This window comes from Oncorhynchus nerka, linkage group LG25 (genome assembly GCF_034236695.1).
Source record: "Oncorhynchus nerka isolate Pitt River linkage group LG25, Oner_Uvic_2.0, whole genome shotgun sequence".
Taxonomy (NCBI): domain Eukaryota; kingdom Metazoa; phylum Chordata; class Actinopteri; order Salmoniformes; family Salmonidae; genus Oncorhynchus; species Oncorhynchus nerka.
This window is the reverse complement of record NC_088420.1, coordinates 14,122,972-14,141,095: the sequence shown is the minus strand read 5'-3', so window position 1 is coordinate 14,141,095 and position 18,124 is coordinate 14,122,972. Positions and strand designations below refer to the sequence as shown.

General features: G+C 44.7%; 1 protein-coding gene across 1 annotated transcript in view; it reads left to right on the top strand.

Moving 5' to 3' along the window:
• Positions 1 to 8,537: 8,537 nt before the first annotated feature.
• The window catches only part of LOC115109758 (E3 ubiquitin-protein ligase RNF220-like), a 51,237-nt gene continuing 41,650 nt past the window's right edge, over positions 8,538 to 18,124 (top strand). Inside the window, exons 1-2 of the mRNA XM_065009578.1 lie at positions 8,538 to 8,798; positions 10,424 to 11,055. Of these exons, the coding sequence (XP_064865650.1) occupies positions 10,431 to 11,055 (625 nt within the window). The 5' untranslated portion in view covers positions 8,538 to 8,798; positions 10,424 to 10,430. The remainder of the gene's footprint in view (positions 8,799 to 10,423; positions 11,056 to 18,124) is intronic.

Below are 18,124 nucleotides of genomic sequence, written 5' to 3'. Positions count from 1 at the left end.
GATTAGCAGAATTATTTTTTTCCTTTCATGACTCTGACGAGCCCGACGAGAAGGATATACTGCTTCCTCGGGAACAAGCCCCGATCCCTGTGATCTGCGTGAAGAGGAGGCGGAGAAAGAGGGACCGAAGGTCTTCCGAGAATTCGTAGGTGATCGAATAAACCCCCATTTCCCTCCATTCTACTAACAAATATCAACATACAGCTGGCTGGTTATACGCTGCACTGGCAGGATAGAACAACCACGTCTGGTAAGACAAGGGGCGGCGGACTATGTATTTTTGTAAACAACATCTGGTACATGATATCTAAGGAAGTCTCAAGGTTTTGCTCGCCTGAGGTAGAGTTTCTCATGATAAGCTGTAGACCACACTACCTACCTAGAGAGATTTCATCTGTATTCTTTGTAGCTGTTTACATACCACCACAGACAGTCTGGCACTAAGATGGCATTGAATGAGCTGTATTCCGCCATAAGCAAACAAGAAAATTCTCACCCAGAGGCGACGCTCGTAGTAGCCGGGGACTTTAATGCAGGGACACTTAAATCCGTTTTACCAAATTTCTATCAGCATGTTAAATTTGCAACCAGAGGAAAATGAACTCTGGACCACCTATACTCCACACACAGAGACTCATACAAAGCTCTCCCTCGCCCTCCATTTGGCAAATCTGACCATAATTCTATCCTCCCGATTCCTTCTTACATGCAAAAAATGAAGGCAGGAAGCACCAGTGACTAGATCAATAAAAAAAGGGGCCAGATGAAGTAGATTCTAAGCTACAGGACTGTTTTGCACCATCTGGAACACCATCATTCAATTTGACAATGACACAACAGTGGTAGGCCTGATCACTGACAACGATGACACAGCCTATAGGGAGGAGGTCACAGACCTGGCCGTGTGCTGCCAGGACAACAACCTCTCTCTCAACGTGATTAAGACAAAGGAGGTGATTGTGGACTACAGGAAAAAGAGGACCGAGCACGCCCCCATTCTCATCGACGAGGCTGCAGTGGAGCAGGTTGAGAGCTTCAAGTTCCTTGGTTTCCACATCACCAACAAACTAACATGGTCCAAGCACACCAAGACAGTTGTGAAGAGGGCACGACAAAAGCTATTCCCTCTCAGGAGACTGAAAAGATTTGGCATGGGTCCTCAGATCCTCAAAAGGTTCTACAGCTGCACCATCGAGAGCTGTTTGCATCACTGCCTGGTATGGCAACTGCTCGGCCTCCGACCACAAGGCACAACAAAGGGTAGTGCGAACGCCCAGTACATCACTGGTGCCAAGGTTCCTGCCATCCAGGACCTCTATACCAGGCGGTGTCAGAGGAAGACCCTAAACATTGTCAAAGACTCCAGCCACCATCATAGACTGTTCTCTCTGCAACCACATGGCAAGCGGTACTGGAGTGCCAAGTCTAGGTCCAAGACGCTTCTAAACAGCTTCTACCCCCAAGCCATAAGACTCCTGAACATCTAGTCAAATGGCTACCCAGACATTTTTGGAAACTGCATTGTTGGTTAGGGGCTTGTAAAGTAAGCATTTCACTGTAAGGTGTATACCTGTTGTAAAATGTACTAATACGATTTGATTTTAAGTGCTTGTGTCAAATGATAAGCTTGGAATGGCAAAAGCCTTGGTCCCCAAGGCTACTAGTCATAAAATGGACAGACCGAGAGAGAGAGAGGAAAAAGAGTGTACAGGAGAGGTTTGTGTAGCCTGGTCTCAGATAGGCATGTGCACAGATAGGGCTCTACCTGTGCAGAGCACATGTCCCTTCCAGTCTCTAATGTCCCCTTTTCGGTGGTGGTATAATTACCCAGAATGTATTGTGTTTTTTTTATACATTTTGTCTCGTTTTCTTCTGATCCCAGTGTCCACCAGTAGTCTCATACAGTACATGCTTCAGAACCAAAAAGTTGTGCATCTTGATTGTTGACCAATGATATTGGTGAGCAAAGGAGGGTGTGCGCATGTCCAGATTAGTAAACATAATGAAGTTGTTTAATGTCCTCCGGTTTTGCCTGGCAAAACCTACGTTTATCATTCATATAAAATACAGTTTAGCAATATACTTCTTACAATAATGGGTTACCTGGCGATGTGATTGATACTTACCAGATTTCAGATTGGTCTAGATTGGATGGCTGCTGGTTACATGTCTAAAGATAAGCAGCTAAAGCATTGCACTGCCGTCAATATTATGGGACGAAGATGTAACATATTCTGGCGAATTTATTATGATGTTTGTGATGAAGAACTGGGCTACTGGGCTGACAACGAGCAGTCAGTCTGCAGGCAGGCTGCCTTTCAAAGGCATGGCATTGTGCAGACAACGCGCTTGCCATCCGATCCTGCAACTTCCGTATATATTTTACTTGCTCTGGACTCTAGAGAAGTGACACGATATATCTCTAGTGGATATTGGCTGCTAACATGAATGACTTTCAGCTCCAAATGCAGGTGTAAAATATTGTTTACTTCTGTAGCCTATCTTGCATTTTGAAAAATAATCACCTTTATTGCAGGCGACATTTACTCAGCGATTGTGCCCTCATCGGGCTTTGATCATTTGAATCAACTGTGTAGTGTTAGGGTAAAAACCAAAACATTTTCCTCACTGTGGTCAGTAAAGATAATGGTAGGGTCCTTCCCCCCCTCCCCCCATCAGTAAAGATAATGGTAGGGTCCTTCTCCCCCATCAGTAAAGATAATGGTAGGGTCCTTCTCCCCCATCAGTAAAGATAATGGTAGGGTTCTTCCCGTCCCTCGGGCAGTAAAGATAATGGTAGGGTCCTTCCCACTCCCCCATCAGTAAAGATAATGTTAGGGTCATTTGCCCCCCTCCCTCCCCTTCCTCTCCGTGGTCCTCTTTGAGGTCCTGTTCTCTCTGTGGTCCTCTCTGTGTTCCTGTCCCCTCTGTGCTCCTCTCTGTGGTCCTCACTGTGGTCTAGTTTTCTCTGAAGTCCTGTTCTCTCTGTGCTCCTCTCTGTGCTCCTCTCTGTGGTCTAGTTTTCTCTGAAGTCCTGTTCTCTCTGTGGTCCTCACTTTGGTCCTCTCTGTGGTCCAGTTCTCTCTGGGGTCCTGTTCTCTCTGTGGTCCTCTCTTGAGGTCCTCTCTGTGGTCTTTTCCTCTCTGTGGTCCTCTCTGTGGGTGCAGACTAATGACTAGAAACAGCCCACTGTGAGATGAGAACTGTTTCAGTCAGCAGTGCGTTTGTTTCTAATTATCCTGAGGGTGTCACATTAGTGTCAGCCTCTGGCTGCAAGGGGGACAGGGGTTTGGCAGGGGGGGTGTGTTGGTAGCCTGTCACTGCTCCTCACTGTTAGCCACTTGACTGCCCAACATTGAGAGCAAAAGACTGGCGGATACGGAATTAATGGACAACATTATCTCTCAGAGATCATATTTCTTCTCCTGTCCGTTAAACATCACAGTTTCCCTCCAGAGATAATGTACTATTTTTGATTCAGATTTAGTCTTTATTATTTTCCATTTCCATTGTACCTAAAAATCCCTTCTCACCGCTATATGTCCAAGTTTGCCATTTCCAAAGTCCGTTACTATCAGATGTACAACACAATGTCCAGATGAAAATGTTTCCAGAGCACATTTTCATCTAGAGGTTGGGTTGCATGTATTGGACCAATGGTAGAGAATGAGAGTGCTGTGGATGTAAAAACAGAGCACGCTGCAGGGTGCGACAGGGGTTAAACCTTCGTGTGAGTGTGTGGGGGTCGAAGAAAATTAGTGGTCCTGGGAGGAAGCGATCAATGATTGGGACCATAATGCACCTCCCTGCAACTCCTCACATTCCCACTCGCTGGCTGCTTTGGGAGCTGTCACACACACGCACACTTGTTGGTACACACACTTGGTTGTACACACACACATACACACAGTTGAGACGCAGACAGCTCAACTCTCACACATTCCCTTCCACTCCATCTTGCAGATATCTGGTCGATGGCCACTCTCACTCTCACTCTCTCTCAGCCCTGCCTCTCTCTATGTTAATATAGTGGCTAGCCTCCCTTTCCATGGCAGTACTAGTTGACTGTCCCTATGTTAATATAGTGAGTACTATAGGACTCAGTCGTACAACTACCCATCTGTCTCTAACATATTGAGTTCTGGCTAGTGTGCGTTTGGAGTCCCTGTGGTCCACTGCCAGTCTCTGGTTCTTTCTGTCCAAACATGACCACTATTTCTCCATTTTTGTTTCGATATTAAAGTTAGTAAAAAAGGCTATCAGTAAACTCTGCGGCAACGCTAAATATAGTCACACTTGATTCACATTCAAGGTAAGAGGTGTTGTGCTGAATATTTGTATTGCTATGGAACTTCTGTGCTCCTGGTGAAATCTACACCAGCCTTAATTTCCTCTAGGGAGTGTGTGGAGATGATTTCTGTAACACGGTTTACTATTGGCCCTGAGGATGAATGAGGGAAGGAACATAGGATGTCTTCCAAATGGCTCCCTATTCTCTATATAATGAACTACTTTTGACTAGGGCCCATAGGTCTCTGGTCAAAATGGATGTACTATATGGGAAATAGAGAGCCATTTTGGACGTAGCCATACTGACTAGCTCTCAGTATTTACACTCTGGTGTACTTAAAAATAAAATGCATTTAACCTTTATTTAACTTGATAAGTCTTATTTTACAATGACAGCCTACCAAAAGGCCTCCTGCGGGGACGTGGGCTGGAATTGAAATAAATAAATAAATAATAAAAATCTCTCCAATTAGGAAGTGAGAAAGTTAAAAGACTTACATGATTAATTTATAGGGTTAATAATAATCTCTGGCATCGTAATAAAGAAGTAAAGACCTCATATCGAACATCCATTTAATTCACCTAATGAGAGAGATGAATGTATTAATCTGGTTAAATGAAATTAGAATGACAAAAATGAGAGAATGATTTACAAAAAACTTTAAGAACATGACAAAATCTTTACATTTACATTTAAGTCATTTAGCAGACGCTCTTATCCAGAGCGACTTACAAATTGGTGCATTCACCTTATGACATCCAGTGGAACAGCCACTTTACAATAGTGCATCTAAATCTTTTAAGGGGGTGAGAAGGATTACTTTATCCTATCCTAGGTATTCCTTAAAGAGGTGGGGTTTCAGGTGTCTCCGGAAGGTGGTGATTGACTCCGCTGTCCTGGCGTCGTGAGGGAGTTTGTTCCACCATTGGGGGGCCAGAGCAGCGAACAGTTTTGACTGGGCTGAGCGGGAACTGTACTTCCTCAGTGGTAGGGAGGCGAGCAGGCCAGAGGTGGATGAACGCAGTGCCCTTGTTTGGGTGTAGGGCCTGATCAGAGCCTGGAGGTACTGAGGTGCCGTTCCCCTCACAGCTCCGTAGGCAAGCACCATGGTCTTGTAGCGGATGCGAGCTTCAACTGGAAGCCAGTGGAGAGAGCGGAGGAGCGGGGTGATGTGAGAGAACTTGGGAAGGTTGAACACCAGACGGGCTGCGGCGTTCTGGATGAGTTGTAGGGGTTTAATGGCACAGGCGGGGAGCCCAGCCAACAGCGAGTTGCAGTAATCCAGACGGGAGATGACAAGTGCCTGGATTAGGACCTGCACCGCTTCCTGTGTGAGGCAGGGTCGTACTCTGCGGATGTTGTAGAGCATGAACCTACAGGAACGGGCCACCGCCTTGATGTTATTTGAGAACGACAGGGTGTTGTCCAGGATCACGCCAAGGTTCTTAGCGCTCTGGGAGGAGGACACAATGGAGTTGTCAACCGTGATGGCGAGATCATGGAACGGGCAGTCCTTCCCCGGTAGGAAGAGCAGCTCCGTCTTGCCGAGGTTCAGCTTGAGGTGGTGATCCGTCATCCACACTGATATGTCTGCCAGACATGCAGAGATGCGATTCGCCACCTGGTAGGAGCGAATCTTGTTAGGACACTCTCTGTTGTTAGTGTATATTGTTACACTATGTTGTTACTCTATAAGCTGAGTTTACCTTAATGGCTCATGTTCATTTATATGACTATCGGGTTTACACTGTAGAAGTTGCTGGGAATATATACCACATCATGTAAACTATAAGAGCCATTATTCAAAATGTAGGTGTGAAGGTATTGGAGACAACACAAGTATGTGTTCCAACTAATTAGGATGATTCAGTCATTTAGGAATGAGTGTGAGGCCAACAAAAAGACATTCAGATGACTCATGTCCTGCCACCAAGGAATACGTCCAATCAACATCACATCATCATCAGCTGCCCAGGTAATTAGATGCTGCTGACTGAGATACTGTGGCTCGGGGTGGCAATTTATTCTGGCCGCCAGTCAGTACAGTAGACCCCCGGCCAATACAGCGCAGGGCCCGGTGCTACTGTGCCATAACCAGGCAAAGACCGGGACATCATTAACACTTGAGTGGGCCTGCAGGACACGCAAGGCAAACATCACCACCACCACTACTACGCAGAGCCACCAGTTCTCTGTGAAGGATAGAAGGGCAGAAACAGACTGGCCATGGGGCAACTCAGACAAATGCCAGGTGGGCTGGTCCATCAATCCCATTGTGTAAATTAGTTTGTATGCAGAATATCCTTTTTTTTTGTCAAATAATGGGGACCTTGAGGAAAGTTGTGAGCCGGTGTGGGGACCTTGAGGAAAACAAATGGGCTGGTGTGTTAGAAATAGCTGGGCCGATTTCTGCTCCCAGTTCATCCCTGTGGAAGGGGATCATAGGAGGGAGGGATATAAGCTAGCTGCTAACAGGACTGTGTCTGCTGTGTGTCCGTCTGGATGTTCACTAACCAGGGGATTCCAGCCAAGGGACAAACTGGAATTTGGAGGTGCTTGTAAATATTTTTGCAAGACTTATAGAGGTCGACAAGATGAGCTGACGCTGGAATGCCTGTTGCTCCAGTGGTGTGTGTTCACTGAATCTAACCCTTAAACAATGTCACAAGCCAGCTAGCGCAATTCACTTACTGAAATAATGACCATCCTATGTCAGACCCCACACCAAGGCCTGTCACATAAGTCTGGAGGTGAGACAGAGCTAACCAGTCAGTCTCATGTCTCCTGTTTATATTCCCGTTACATTTCTGCATCTGCGGTCTGCCTTCCTATTTCCCCACACAAACTGGGGTGGGCTGTGGAGGGTTGGGGTGGTGGGCTCTGGAGGGTTGGGGTGGTGGAATGTTGGGGTGGTGGGCTGTGGAGGTGGGCTGTGGAGGGTTGGGGTGGTGGGCTGTGGAGGATTGGGGTGGTGGGCTGTGGAGGGTTGGGGTGGTGGGCTGTGGAGGGTTGGGGTGGGTAGTCTATGTTCTTTTTTCTATGTTGTATTTCTGTGTTTGGCCTGGTATGGTTCTCAATCAGAGGCAGGTGTTGATCGTTGTCTCTGATTGAGAATCATACTTAGGTAGCCTGTTTTCCCCTTTTTGGTAGTGGGTGATTGTTTTCCACACAGAACTGTTTTGTTTTCAGTTTGTGTAGTGTTCAGTTTTGATAAAAAATATGACGAACACTTACCACGCTGCATATTGGCTCAATCCTTCCTAGTCCTCAGAAGAGGAGGACGAAAACCGTTACTATTACAGACTGAGACCTGAGGGGAAGCAAACATGGTACCGTTGGAGACATGGAAATTACGTGTCACATTAGATTAGCCCAACAGAACCTCTGGAATGGCTCAGGGGAAGACAATTATTTCAATAACATTATTCCCAAAAAGTCTTTAAACTATACAAATTCTGATAAAACCACATTAAGAGTGATTTGTGATTTTCTCGTGTTATCCATCAAACAGTGTTAAATGTCTGAATCCCTCCGAGTCAAGAAGATCAACCACCCAATAGACACAATTTCAGCATTAAATGATCATTTGCATTCTAACTCAGCAACAGCATCTTTTCCCTAAATCAAAAGCACAGGACATGGCCATCAACCTAAGCAATTCTCTACTGAACAGAGGAATGGAAGACAACTCAGTCCCAAGCACTTCACATTTTATAAAGCTTTCTGTCACATGTGAGACTGACCCCATTAGGCATGTTATTAAGCCTGGGCCTTGTACTGTCCAGTGTTGGTCCTTTTCAAGGTTATCCCCTTTCCTCAGTCCCCAGCCTATACTGTTACCTTTAAACTTAGGTAGCCTAGTAGTTCATTACACTGCCATTACAAAAAGTGCAGTTTATTTTATGGAAAGAAACAATGCCAAATGTAAAATCTCAATGTTGAGTTGAAGTTAGACAATATCTATGCCTGAACATCTGTGTTTGGTATAAAATGTTTACAATCAGGACTAAAGCATGTTGTTATCAGGATTTAAATGGCCATGTATGTTACTTATTTGTGCCTTTGCCAGAGGTACATTATTTTATAAAGCAGTTGGATATGGCTTAATCACATTTTAGTATAATGTTGTTGTTGTTCAGGATAGAGGCTAGCACTGAGGATAACAGAGTGAGCGCTCTAAATGTAGCTCACAGACCCTCTTCGGGGAGAGTGACTCGGAGGGGAAAGGTAGGCTAAGAGAGCTAAGAGAGGGGATCATCACTCGAAGCGTGGACAAGCATCTGAGCAGCAGCAGTAGCCACAACAGCCTGAACCAGCGTCGCTTTAACCTCACAAATTCACCACCTCTGTTACAATTATAATTGGTCCGTCCACGTGACAAATACCGCACTATACTTGGAAAGAATCGCAAGCGTGTGTGTTTTTTAAGATGCCAACGATCTCTGACATCTGAACTTGAGAAAGTGTTTTGTGCGGTTAACAAAGGTCCATTACTACGCTTTTCTCGGTAAGTAGCCTACGTCTAGCCCTATATGCAACTTCTTCTTATTAACTGTTAAATTGTTATGGTAACCTAGGGGTTATGGGTTAAATTAGCACATGTATAGCCTTATTGTGTAGCCTATTCTACATTTTGTTGGCTTCTTGTCGGCCCTATATGCAATATCCTATTAATATATATATTTTTTATAATTATCTGGATAAATGTTTTATTATCAGGTATTTGCTCTTGAAGACTGCTACACTTTATTATTATTATTTTTTACTCGCAAATTAGGGTTTGTTTTACATTTGAATAGCCTACTTTTCAAGATGTTTGTGGGAATTCTGTTGTCCAACTTCTTACGTTGTTAAACCGCTCATTTGGGGACCCCGAGACGTTTCCCAATTTTGTTGTTGCCCTGAACTATCTCGCCAGATTCACCTAATCAAGGCCTTGATGATTAGTTGACCAGTTGCGTAAGGTGTGTCATCTCTGGGATATATCAAACACATGGGACGGCTTGAAATGTTTCTAATATATAGGCCTGGCGTGTTAAGTCTAAATAGACCTATATAATACATAAAATAAACAAAATTGAAAAAAAATCTCTTGCAGGGAGTCTAAAGGATGTTATTACGCTCTCACATTATAATGAGTACCGAGTAGTAAAACAACGAGGAAGGGAAGCGCTGCTAAGGTACACAATAGTAGATTTTGGTAGACTGAGTAGTGTTTAAAAAAGTCACTTGGGGCGAGAGAACTCAGAAGACATGCGACCTCTTTCATGTGATTGTTTTTTGTTGAAAATAAGTTTTTAATTTGCACATTCGTATGTAAAAAAAAAAAATCGAATAAATCTATCATAGTTCACTATAAGTGTAGATGATCAATAGCAAAACGATCTCTTTCATAACCAAACCTGTAAGGAACATCATTTTTAATTGATCATTTGTAGGTTAATTTCAGAAACTTTAACATTGAGGAAACAGAAACGATTCGTTTTATAATCCTCTTCAAGATCTGTACATTTACATTTTAGAATAAGACGCCAATATTGGGATTATTGTAACGTTTTATGCAGACCACACAAAAAAAAAGAAAAATGAAAAAAAAATGCGTTTTACTTTATTTTCTATTGTATGTTTATGTTTTTTTAATGTACCTTTCAATTGAATTTAACAGCACATTCTCAGTTACTAATACAAATCAGCGCAGCTTTTCCTTTCCCAGTTTAGTTACTTAGAGTATGAAAGTGTGTTACCATTCTTAACAGAATTTTCTGTCCAGATTGCACATTCCTTATGGAAATGTCTTATTTTTGGTAAAGTTATTATTTAACTTTTGCATTAGTTAATTGTGTCACAGTTCTCTTTCATCCCCCATATCTCTTTCTTATATCACCCTCATTTCTGACAATAATATTTTATCAAGATGTCTTACATTTACTGTACATTTAGCAGAGCAATGATTAAGTGCCTTGCTCAAGGCCCCATCGACAGATTTTCGTCTGAACCAGTCACATTTCGGTTACTGGCTCAACGACTCTGAGGATGGACTCACAGTGAAGTCATTCAGCATCAACCTCATCTGTCTCCAAAGCACACCATTACTAAGCCCATCCCCTATTGACCAGTCCCCTCTCGCTTTAGGGATTGGATGGACCTCCACTGGCCCACCTTCAAGATGGACAGCTCCTCCTACCTGCCCGGTCTCCTGGCGTCCCCAGCCCTGATGGTGCTGGCCAAGACAGGCCGTGATGCCTCCGTCCCCTGCCAGGCCTCCGTCCCCTGCCAGGCCCTGAGGTCCTTCAGGGCCCCAATCTTTGAGAAGGACCTCCCCTTCCCCTCCGGCTCCTACACATTTGCCTCCATGTACAACCGTCAGGGGCCTATCTCCGGCCACGGCTCCTTCCCTGCCAGAGACTTCCCTGCCTCCCTGCTCCACCTCCATCCTCAGTTCCAGTTTCACCCCAACAACCTGGACTGCCCTTCCCTGGGGATGCTCAACCACATTGGGGTAGGGGCCTTCCGACCCTTCTCCTCCCCGCCTGAAGAGAGGGAGACCAGGGGTTATCAGTCAGCCTTCACCCCTGCTAAGAGACTCAAGGGCTGCTACACAGATTCTGAGGGGAAGGAGTATGATTTTGGAGGAGGGTGTTTCCTCTCTGGCTCACCGGGATCACTCAAGGCCGCCGAGGATTCTGGGAGGAAGTTGTTTACGGTGTCTGGGCTGCTGTCGGACAGAGAGGCCTCGTCTAGTCCTGAGGACCGTAAGGAACACTGTGAGTATCCTCTGTATATATACTTCTCCAAGCATATCTATATGGGTGGTAATATAGTGGCCGTAATGCAGTGTGATTTAAAGACACGCAGCAAAATCCTAGCAGGAATTGTACGCTTTTTAAAAATCCATGGTTTCAATTCAATCGATGAAATCATTGACAGTTATGGAAGGCCTACATCTTGAATTTTTTATGTGTCTTTATGGACTGTGTCCTTTCTACTCTTTGACAATCTTAACACAAATCTTTTCCTGCTTGTGCAAAGAATGTGACACTCTCTTGGACTTGACATGAGCTGACAAAAAATGACCACTCGTCCATGTTTCTGGTAATTGGTCACAGATTACCATTAGTACTACCACTGAATGTATAGTTTTTCAATAAGGTGGAAGACAAACATAAGAGGAGGGGAAGTTTGAGTGAGAAACACCCTATTCAGAGATAACGAGGTGACAGAGCGAGCAAGGCAGCCATGCGTCGAGAAATGACGCAGCTCTCGGCTCCACAAATTACATCCTCAACTCAATATGGCCACCCACGCAATCATGAGCCATCTGTTGTGTTGACAACATGAAGGAGAGAGGTGTCAGTCAGAGCGACGGGGCGAGAGCAGCTCCTCATTACGCTAGAGGATAATTGCCCGACGGCGCGGGGGCACAACGGCGCTCGCCTGCCCTCGTCTTGCCTCCATCTCCAAAGAGTGGGAAGGAAGGCAGACACTCCAGCACAAGGTAAGATGGGAAAACTAACCCCCGCACGGCCGCCAAGGTGGTGCCTGACAGATGAAAGTCCCCAGAGAGAGAGGGCCCACAATCCTCGGTAGATCAGGGGAGGGCCATGTTGAAAATAATGAGAGAGGGGGGAGCTGAGAGCTGTGATATCCATATAACAAAGATACTTTTCATCCCACATCAAGGCCTGGAGCTGGGATGCCTTGTCTTAACAAAATAAATGGATTGTGTGTGTGTGTGTGTGCAAGCCTGTGAGTGTCTGGTTTTGTGGAACTTCCTGGTTTTGAAATGCCGTCGGGTGAATGACAGGCAGGAATCCCAATAATGAAACCTAACAGTGACAGGAAAGGGAAGATGCCAAACAGGTGTGTGTGTGAGTGTGTTCATAGGCTTATTACGAGAGCGACACCCTGTGAGTGTGTATGTGTTCATTACGCAAGCGAGTGTGCACTCCTGTGTGTGTGTGTTTGTGTGTATCTGTGCTCATATTACCTCCAAACAGAGAATAATTTGATGAAAATACAGGCATGGATGGACAGGGGACATGGAATAGGGCTGCCGAACCCAAAGTGGGTGGTGCTATGTAGCTCAAAGTTCTCGAAAAATGTATACTCTGAGTGTTAGAAGCAGACTTTCTTTTTTTATCCAATTAGATTGAAGCTCAGGCAAACTCAGGGCTTTGATGCAGTTGAGCTGCCAGCACTTTCTAAAGTCTGATATTTGGTTCCTCTTGATTGACTAACAGTGTTAAGCTTTGGTTCCTCTTGACTGACTAACAGCTTCAAAATGTACGGGGATGAATCTCTTTGGTTGCTACGTAGAAAACCTCGGTATGATCATTCATGATAATACATGACACCATACATGGATATGTAGCCTACGTATGGACATGTACGACCCATACAGCATGATCCATACCTTACGACCCATACGTAACGACCCATACAGCATGATCCATACCGTACGACCCATACGTAATGACCTATACGTAACGACCCATACTGTATGACCCATACAGCATGATCCATACCTCACGACCCATACGTAATGACCTATACGTAACGACCCATATGGTACGACCCATACAGCATGATCCATACCTCATGACCCATCCTTAATGACCCATACTATACGACCCATACAGCATGATCCATATGTAACGACCCATACTGTATGACCCATACAGCATGATCCATACCTCACGACCCATACGTAACGACCCATATGGTACGACCCATACAGCATGATCCATACCTCATGACCCATCCTTAATGACCCATACTATACGACCCATACAGCATGATCCATATGTAACGACCCATACAGTACGACCCATACAGCATGATCCATACCTCACGATCCATACGTAACGACCCATTCCATACGACTCATACAGTATGACCCATATTGCGCAACCCATACCCTATGACCCATAAAGTACGACCCATACATCACAAAACACCAAGTGTGTTCACAGGCATTCTATGTCCCTCTCTATTCTATCAATAAATTATATTTGGGGCGGCAGGTAGCCTAGTGGTTAGAGCTTTGGACTTGTAACTTAAAGGTTGCAAGATTGAATCCCCAAGCCGACAAGGTAAAAATCTGTTGTTCTGCCCCTGATCAAGGCAGTTAACCCACTGTTCCTCTGCTATCATTGAAAATAAGAATTTGTTCTTAACTGACTTACCTAGTTGAATGAAGGTAATATAAAACCTATTGGAAACCCTGTCTGTAAGCTTTAAAATGCTACAGATCTAAACCTTTTATCTTTTCCAGTGATGAAGACATGGATGTTGCAACACAATGTATCATGGTACAGTGGGGTATGCGAAATGGGTCAACTTTAAGCATCTCCTGAATGTTTGGGCTTTAAGGTCCAAAAAGTAACTTTCTGACCACTTCTACAACAGGCAAAAATATATGAAAGGTTTTATTGAAATTAAAAGGGGTGCTGTCAAAAAAGGATTGAATTCAAACGGATTTACCCATCTTCTATGCACAGATACATTCATTAGCATACAGTCTCCAGTTGAAATCTATCTACAGGAGCTCACTATGAATTGGCATATTTTGTGTGAGTATATCAAGAGTTAAAAACGGTTCTATGTGGTCTGGTTAGACAGGCTTGTTGTGGCTATCCTGGCTGTTTGTCTGACACAGTGTTTGTTTATGTCTTCATGATGTCTCCCTTCTCTTCTCCAGTATCCAAACACAACATTACCCCAGGGGCCGTATGTGCCAATCGTCTCAGAGTAGGAGTGTTGATTTAGGATCAGATTTGCTTTTTTACATCACAATGAATAAAACTAAATGGTCAGAGGTAGGGCCTGATCCTTACAGTAGATCAGCATTATGGCCCCAGACGTTTTATCTGAAGATGTGCAGACTAACAGATGTGACAGCTGTTTAAACGGCTACTCTCTTTCAAAGGGCAGATGTCTCCAGCGAGGCGAATCATGCTGATTTTCCTCAGGGAGATGTTTCAAACTTCTAGGGGTTGAGCTGTATAACTAAAAGGATACAAAAACAGAGGAAGAGAATGGTAAAACATTGTCTACTGCAGATTTCCAGACAGACAGACTGTGGTGATCTTCCCTTCAAATCCCTGTGTTGTTATCACAGCGTATGGTGTTGAGTTACTGTAAGGGAGAGTTCTGATTGGTGTGTCCAGTTGTATGAATAGTAAATGTGGGCAGGTGAGAAAATAATTCTGTAGCAAAGTAAAGCCATCAGACAAAGGTGTAGCTGTCTGTGTGTCTGTGCGTGGTGTGTGTCTGTGCGTGGTGTGTCTGTGCGTGGTGTGTCTCTGTGCGTGGTGTGTCTCTGTGCTTGGTGTGTGTCTCTGTGCTTGGTGTGTGTCTCTGTGCTTGGTGTGTGTCTCTGTGCGTGGTGTGTCTGTCTCTGTGCGTGGTGTGTCTGTCTCTGTGCATGGTGTGTCTGTCTCTGTGTGTGGTGTGTGCGTGGTATGTGTGTGTCTGTCTCTGTGCGTGGTGTGTATGTGTGTGTGTGTGAGACTGCATCTTGGAAATAAAGAGCCGATAGATGTGTATGCATGAACATGGAATGGTTCCTATTGATCTCCTCCTCTGTTAGATGTAAACAGTATGTCTTACAGGAGACTTCAATCAATACACCCTCAGCTGGACAGCTGCTCTGAAAGAACACACACACACACACACACACACACACACACACACACAAACTGTGTCTGGAACCAACTAAACCCATAAAGCATCACATGAGAATGAATCCCTGTGGCAAGTCTGCACCGGTGTCCCATATGGCCCCCTATTCCCTACGCAGTGCACTACTGTGGGAACACATTGTCATTTAGAATGTAGCCTACCATTAATCTATGGGATATTGATTCTGTACAGTCAGGTTTGGTGTTCCCTTGAGTTCCATAACAGGCGTGTATAACAGACCGTAGAGGACTCTTAAACACTGAACACATCTGGTGAACCAAGCCTTGGAGTGTTACGCTCAAATGTTTCCCCTCTCCCATTCGGGTAACTTCCCTGGGCCTCGCTTCCCCATCAGTGGAGGATTGAGTTGTTTTCTATCCAGTTATCCCATAGAATTCCCACAGTCCCTCAACAGCAGATTTTTGCCGCCCATCCCGATAAGGAAGATTTCCCCCATATTTGTGTCCAATTCAAGTGACTGGGAACAGGAAGCATTAACCCAAGTTGCAGAGTTTCCGAGTCATGGTGTGAGTGAGTGGACCTACTGTACATCTGCTACAGAGATCTCCCCTCTCTTTGCCACACATATAATTTAGTGTTAGACTGAGGGGGGTTAAGATCAGAAAGAGATAGAATAACCAAGCCAAACATCCCCCAAATCAAAGGGATCTTCTAATGGTACGATCCATTTGACAGCTGTGTTACCATACTGTAGATGAAGAGAAGGTCTGGACCATGTGGACTGCACTTTGGGATTTCAGACACATTGTCTGAGAAGAAGAAGCATATGAATGAGATGGTGACTGTGTTTGATGTTCGAGGGTCGTGTTTGACTGTTGCCCTCCTGTCGTGGCAGTAATTTGTTCTTCTAATGTACTCTTAAGTGGGGAGCTTTCATCCTGGCGGGGCGGGGGGCTGTTATTCTCTTTTTTTCTTTCTCGTTCCCTTCGTCTTGTCTGGCCAGGAGCAGCAGTGTGTGGAAGTGGTAGAAGTTATCCTTCCATAACACCCACCCACCCACACTGCACATTGATACATTATCCTTCCATAACACCCACACGACACATTGATACATTATCCTTCCATAACACCCGCACGGCACATTGATACATTATCCTGCATAACACCCGCACAGCACATCGATACATTATCCTTCCATAACACCCACCCACACAGCACATTGATACATTATCCTTCCATAACACCAACCCACACACGCTGCACATTGATACATTATCCTTCCATAACACCCACCCACACAGCACATTGATGCATTATCCTTCCATAACACCCACCCACACAGCACATTGATACATTATCCTTCCATAACACCCACCCACCAACACTGCACATTGATACATTATCCTTCCATAACACCCACACACACAGCGCATTGATACATTATCCTTCCATAACACCCACCCACCCACACAGCACATTGATGCATAATCCTTCCATAACACCCACCCACACAGCACATTGATACATTATCCTTCCATAACACCAACCCACACAGCACATTGATGCATTATCCTCCCATAACACCGTCCCACACAGCGCATTGATACATTGTCCTTCCATAACACCCACCCACACAGCACATTGCTACATTATCCTTCCATAACACCCACCCACACAGCACATTGATACATTATCCTTCCATAACACCAACCCACACACGCTGCACATTGATACATTATCCTTCCATAACACCCACACAGCACATTGATACATTATCCTTCCATAACACCCACACGGCACATTGATACATTATCCTTCCATAACACCCGCACGGCACATTGATACATTATCCTGCCATAACACCCGCACCGCACATTGATACATTATCCTTCCATAACATCCGCACAGCACATCGATACATTATCCTTCCATAACACCCACCCACACAGCACATTGATACATTATCCTTCCATAACACCCACCCACACAGCACATTGATGCATTATCCTTCCATAACACCCACCCACACAGCACATTGATACATTATCCTTCCATAACACCCACCCACATTATCCTTCCATAAACACATTGATGCATTATCCTTCCATAACACCCACCCACACAGCACATTGATACATTATCCTTCCATAACACCCACCCACACAGCACATTGATACATTATCCTTCCATAACACCCACCCACACAGCACATTGATACATTATCCTTCCATAACACCCACCCACACAGCACATTGATACATTATCCTTCCATAACACCCACCCACACAGCACATTGATACATTATCCTTCCATAACACCCACCCGCACAGCACATTGATACATTATCCTTCCATAGCACATTGATACATTATCCTTCCATAACACCCACCCACACAGCACATTGATATATTATCCTTCCATAACACCCACCCACACAGCCATTGATACATTATCCTTCCATAACCACCCCACACAGCACATTGATACATAACACCCACCCACAAAGCACATTGATACATTATCCTTCCATAACACCCTCCCACACTGCACATTGATACATTATCCTTCCATAACACCAACCCACACACGCTGCACATTGATACATTATCCTTCCATAACACACACACAGCACATTGATGCATTATCCTTCCACAACACCCACCCACACAGCACATTGATACATTATCCTTCCATAACACCCACCCACACAGCACATTGATACATTATCCTTCCATAACACCAACCCACACACGCTGCACATTGATACATTATCCTTCCATAACACCCACCCACACATGCACATTATCCTTCCATAACACACACACAGCACATTGATACATTATCCTTCCATAACACCATTATCCCCTGCACATTGATACATTATCCTTCCATAACACCAACCCACCCACACAGCACATTGATACATTATCCTTCCATAACACCAACCCACACACGCTGCACATTGATACATTATCCTTCCATAACACCAACCCACACACGCTGCACATTGATACATTATCCTTCCATAACACCAACCCACACACGCTGCACATTGATACATTATCCTTCCATAACACCCACCCCACGCTGCACATTGATACATTATCCTTCCATAACACCCCACACGGCACATTGATACATTATCCTTCCATAACACACCCGCACGGCACATTGATACATTATCCTTCC